Source organism: Fulmarus glacialis, unplaced genomic scaffold, assembly GCF_000690835.1.
Source record: "Fulmarus glacialis isolate BGI_N327 unplaced genomic scaffold, ASM69083v1 scaffold10369, whole genome shotgun sequence".
In the NCBI taxonomy this organism is placed as follows: Eukaryota; Metazoa; Chordata; class Aves; order Procellariiformes; family Procellariidae; genus Fulmarus; species Fulmarus glacialis.
The window spans coordinates 8,431-13,078 of record NW_009231533.1 but is presented as its reverse complement, the minus strand read 5'-3'; the positions used below and the strand labels follow the sequence as shown (position 1 = coordinate 13,078).

Here is a 4,648-nt window from a genome sequence, read left to right as displayed (position 1 = left end):
CAGTCAGTGCTCATCTGACCTCTCAGCGAGCTGATTCAGTTTGCTAAATTGGCAGAAAACTAGACTGGCCAAATACAGGGTGGGGAAGTGTCTCAGTCCCATGAACCATGTGCAAGATATCAACCAACCACCAGCACCGATGCCTGTGGGGAGGAAAGAGAGGAAAGGGGAGAGGAGCAGTCCAGGGCAGGCTGAGACTCCCCTTTTGTGCTGCAAAAAGCATTCAGCTCGGCCATCTCTCGTATCTGCGATTTCACAGTTGCTACGCTGACATAAACACAGCCTACAGGTAAAGAGAGTCCTGCATTCTTTGTCCCAGCCATGCATTTCTGACACACCCTTGAGTATCAAAACAAATAATAGTTGTTCCATAACACATTGAAAAGCCATGCGAGGTCTAGGGACACCAGGGAGGTAGCAGGAAGGTGAGGCTGGAGAGAATGGACAGATCACCTTGAGATAGCTGCTGAAAACCAACATGCAGTTGTGGAACTGCCACCTAAGAGAAGCAGCACAATAATCATTAAAACAGTCTCCCCTGGGAAAGAGAATGGAATGAACAGTCTAATGTACTAAATGCTGGTGAGGTTTCTCCCACATCCTAAGAGCAAGAGCTCTGTGTAGGATGGATATAAAAACCAAAGTAAAATAAACGTAAAGATTTACTGGCACAGCCTCTGAAGTGTTCCTATCCTCTTCGGGGAGAATAAAAGGTAAATATCAATTTCTGTAAAAATTCAGCTTAGCTATGCTGATCTGCAAAACAGTTCTGATCTACAATCAGAACAGCTACAACTACAATTAGATTTATAGATACAGCCTCCTGAAACTAAATACACATCCTCAGAAATCAGATCAACTTAACCGTGAGCTGAAAATCTGTTGAAAGGCAAGATGCAAGAAACACCACTGTTAAAAAAAATGGTTTAGAGTATAATTAAAGTAGTTTGATACACTGTTTTCTTAGCAACTTTAACAGCAACACACTCCAGCTGAGACATCACAGCTTTTTAAAGACATCTGACATGCCAACCTCCACATTTCTTTTTGCTGCCAGTTGTGATGTCTTTTCTCCCCAGCTAATGCTACCATTCAACCACTTTAAAATAAGATGACAGGATTCTTTTGCTGTAACTACATTTAAATAGTTGTATCAATAATTGGTCAGTTCTCATCTCTCTTTGGAATCTTACAATCCTGTTTTTAATTTCAGTATAAATATTAACCTACTTGAAATGAAGCTATGAAAGTTTATATTGTTTTTATCTCACAGCCCAGTATGTAAAATTAAAGTTGGGGTGCGGGAAATGCATTAACTCTAGGTCATTAAAGACAGCCCAGTGAAATATAACATGCACTGACTGTAAAAAAAAAAAAGCATAGTTATAAAATTATCTGCTTTCCATACAAGTCAACAGGACTCAGAATGTAAGGCTACATATTTTTTGTCATCTGAACCTTGCATCTGAAGACAGATTTAATGCATTTATAACAGTGACATGCCTGCTTAATCAGAAGTTATGCGAGAAATTCCGCAGGCTACATTCGACAGGTCAGATTAGACAACAACAGTCCCATTGTGGGTGCTGAAAGAGATTAGTGCAAAGCACAAGTCTAATAACAAAACACACTTCCTATATTTCCATAACAGAAATGCTTATTTATTAACAGGTATGGTCTTATGCATGGACTTAAATACTCCACATTACACTGAGGATTACACAAAGCAATTCCTTTTGCCTGTAAAGTTTTCCTAAAGCCATACAATGTTTTGAGTTTCTTTGCTTGGAACTTCCTGCAGCTTCAGAATTAACAACAGTCAAGAAATACTACAGTGTCAATGGCGAGAATTAAGAGACAGCATAACTTGTCATGTTTTATGAAATTAGACTAGCATCAAAGGCAAAAAACAAGTACTTTATCCTGTACGATTAAGCTTCATTGGAAGGTTGACACAGTGACCTTATAACCTTCTAGCTGTAAAGTACTACTTAGCCAAAGACTTCTTAAACTCTTACGCTAGAAAATGTCGGATAGGAAGAGTCATGTTATACAGTTAGCATCAACCAAAAGAGAACTAGGTTATACACATTTGCAACTTTTTTGTGGTTCAGTAAATGAGCTTCTTCAAGTTTTCTTGCTTCATCATTTAAAAAAAAAAAAAAAAGAAAGAAAGAACAAGGCTGTCGTATCATTTCTTAATGCAAGCCCATTACTACACACAGCTTCTTTAGGGCTACATTAGATTTCTCCATCTTTAACTGTAATACATTATTTAAACAATCACTCCTTAGTACTATTCTCTAAAGAATTTCAATCATCGTTCCTGATTTTTTCTTTTAACATCTTGATGCTGATTATATAATAAGTAACAAGAGTCAATGTTACATACAGAAATGATACTAAAGCAGCACAAAAAACCTGTTACTCTCCTACAGCATACTTGCAAACGTAGCTTTATTTCATATCACCCTTTTCTCCCAACCCCAAAAGAAATAAAGCACTGAAACCACATGCTGTTTATATCCCATCATTTAACTCATAACTGCTTCCCGGTTTCTCATGTGACTCTTTAAATGCATTTTGAATTACTTCTCCTGAGGCAAGACCCTCCTGCCCCTAAATTCAGGTTTTATTAATTCTGCCAGTTTTCTGATTATTCCCCCCTCCCCACCAAGCTTGTTCTCAACCACCACCCTCCGTAGCTCTGCATATCATGATCGCTAACCTTGGTGCTCCTCTGCTCTTCTCCACCCCCTTAACCTCAGCACCTTCTAATCCCTTCCACTTCCCCGCCTCCACGGGGAAACTAGCTGCAATGCATGTGCCTTCAGCCTTGAGCTTTTATGCCAAGCACCAGCTAGAAAGCAAACGCTGCCTAGACAGCTGAATGTTTGCTCCAAATAGATAAGGATTTAATTCCGCCAATCTTTCCTTCAATTTGGACATTAACAAAGATTCTCTCTTCCCTCCAGCCACTTAATTTTCATAAGGCTTGGAAGAACACTGATGATATTACTATTGTAGCAAGTTTGCCTGAAATCAGTAAATAGGCCTAATAATTATTTAGGTACAAAAGAGTGTAACAATCAGATAGCTGTCCTCTTGCTGAGAAACAGGGCTGGGACTTGGGGGAGGATGGAGGAGCTGATCTTCATCTTTCTGAAACTCATGGTTTCATCATGAATCAGTACATCATCTTTATCAGTACAGTGAGAACAAAAGGGGGGAAAAAAAGTAAAACTAACCTAAAATGCAAAGGATGCCATCAGGTTGAGATTTGCTGCTCTGTGTCAGGATACTCTGAATGTTTCGAAGGCGGCTGCAGCTGCAAAAGAAAGAGAATTCGTCCTTAAGGTCAGTGTTTTGAAGTGCTCGAAGTTGGTAGGCTAAAGACTTGACGTAGCTTTTTTTCTTTATTATAATAACTAAGTGGACACACTTCAACTTGGGTATCTGTTGTTTAAAATACATTTAGACCTCATATCAAACCATCTCCAGATTATTTTTGTCCACTAAAAGACGAAGTACTGAGAGAAGACTAGAACCCGTAACTATCCCTTCTAACCAAGTGCCCTGTTAATCTCTAACCTCCAGCAAAAATTTCTGTTCAAGCTTCCTCTCACCTCGCCAGCAACACTCCTTTCTCTACTAGAGAAGTAGAGAGCAGAGCAACATGGGGCAGGTGATGCCCAAGTAGAAAGTTGACAAGGGAAGGGACTGCAGTAGCTCCTACTCCCCAAGAGGAGTTTGCAACAGATGAGTTTCAGCACCTCCAGCACCATCAGACCGCTTCCACCCTGTGTAACTACATAATACGGACACATCCCTGACCTCTTACGAGACCAAAGTGAAAAGCATGATACTTGTGTAGGGGGGAAGGCACAGAGAACTCTGCCTCCTTGCACAAACCTGCAGGGTCTCATCCATGTCCTCGGTTAATAAAGCATCAGTGTCATGCTATCCGCAGTGTCTCAGAGATGCTTTTGCTTGCCAGTATCACAAAGACCCAAACGGGTCACCCTGTCATTATTACAAGCACATACATAACCAGAAATGCAGACCCGAGGGAATTTTCAGACAGAAAAGAGAAAGCAATTTTGGTGAGCACTCTGAGATAAGACAGGTCCTGACCAGGGGATTTTCTCTTATTATTTAAGCTTCAAGTGCCACAGTTCTTCCTTGCGTCTGGCATTACTCTCTAGAATTTTATTTAGTCCATAATGGAAAAATAGAGAGCCAATACTCTCATTTAACATAACAAAAGCTGAACTCCAGAAGTGTGTCACTTTTTAAGAGAGATTTTTTTTTTCTGCAAGACAAATTAACAAATTGAACTTATACTAGTGGGTTTCCAGTCAGAAAGTAAACCACAGCTCAAAGCAACTCCAAACGCGTAACACTTAATGCAATCATAAAAGCAGGAACTTTTTCCCCCACTATACCCAAAGAAATATCTGGATAATTTTCATAAGATGCATGTTACCTCTCATGACTTCTGTATTAAAACCATGAAATTTTTCTAAAATGAACAGTTAGGGAAAATTATAAGCCTAAAATATAATCTTTGATAATCTGCATTAAAAAGAAATTAAACAATACCAAATCTTGCCAAGATTATATAATAAACAATTCATTTTGATTATGA

At 39.2% G+C, this 4,648-nt stretch overlaps 1 protein-coding gene across 1 annotated transcript in view; it reads right to left on the bottom strand.

Annotated features, from left to right (window-relative positions):
• The window catches only part of LOC104081759 (chromosome unknown open reading frame, human C20orf194), a gene marked incomplete at its 5' end in the record, with an annotated part of 62,643 nt that extends 59,315 nt beyond the window's left edge, over positions 1–3,328 (bottom strand). Inside the window, one exon of the mRNA XM_009584616.1 lies at positions 3,249–3,328. Coding sequence (XP_009582911.1) covers positions 3,249–3,328 — 80 coding nt within the window. The remainder of the gene's footprint in view (positions 1–3,248) is intronic.
• Positions 3,329–4,648: the final 1,320 nt, after the last annotated feature.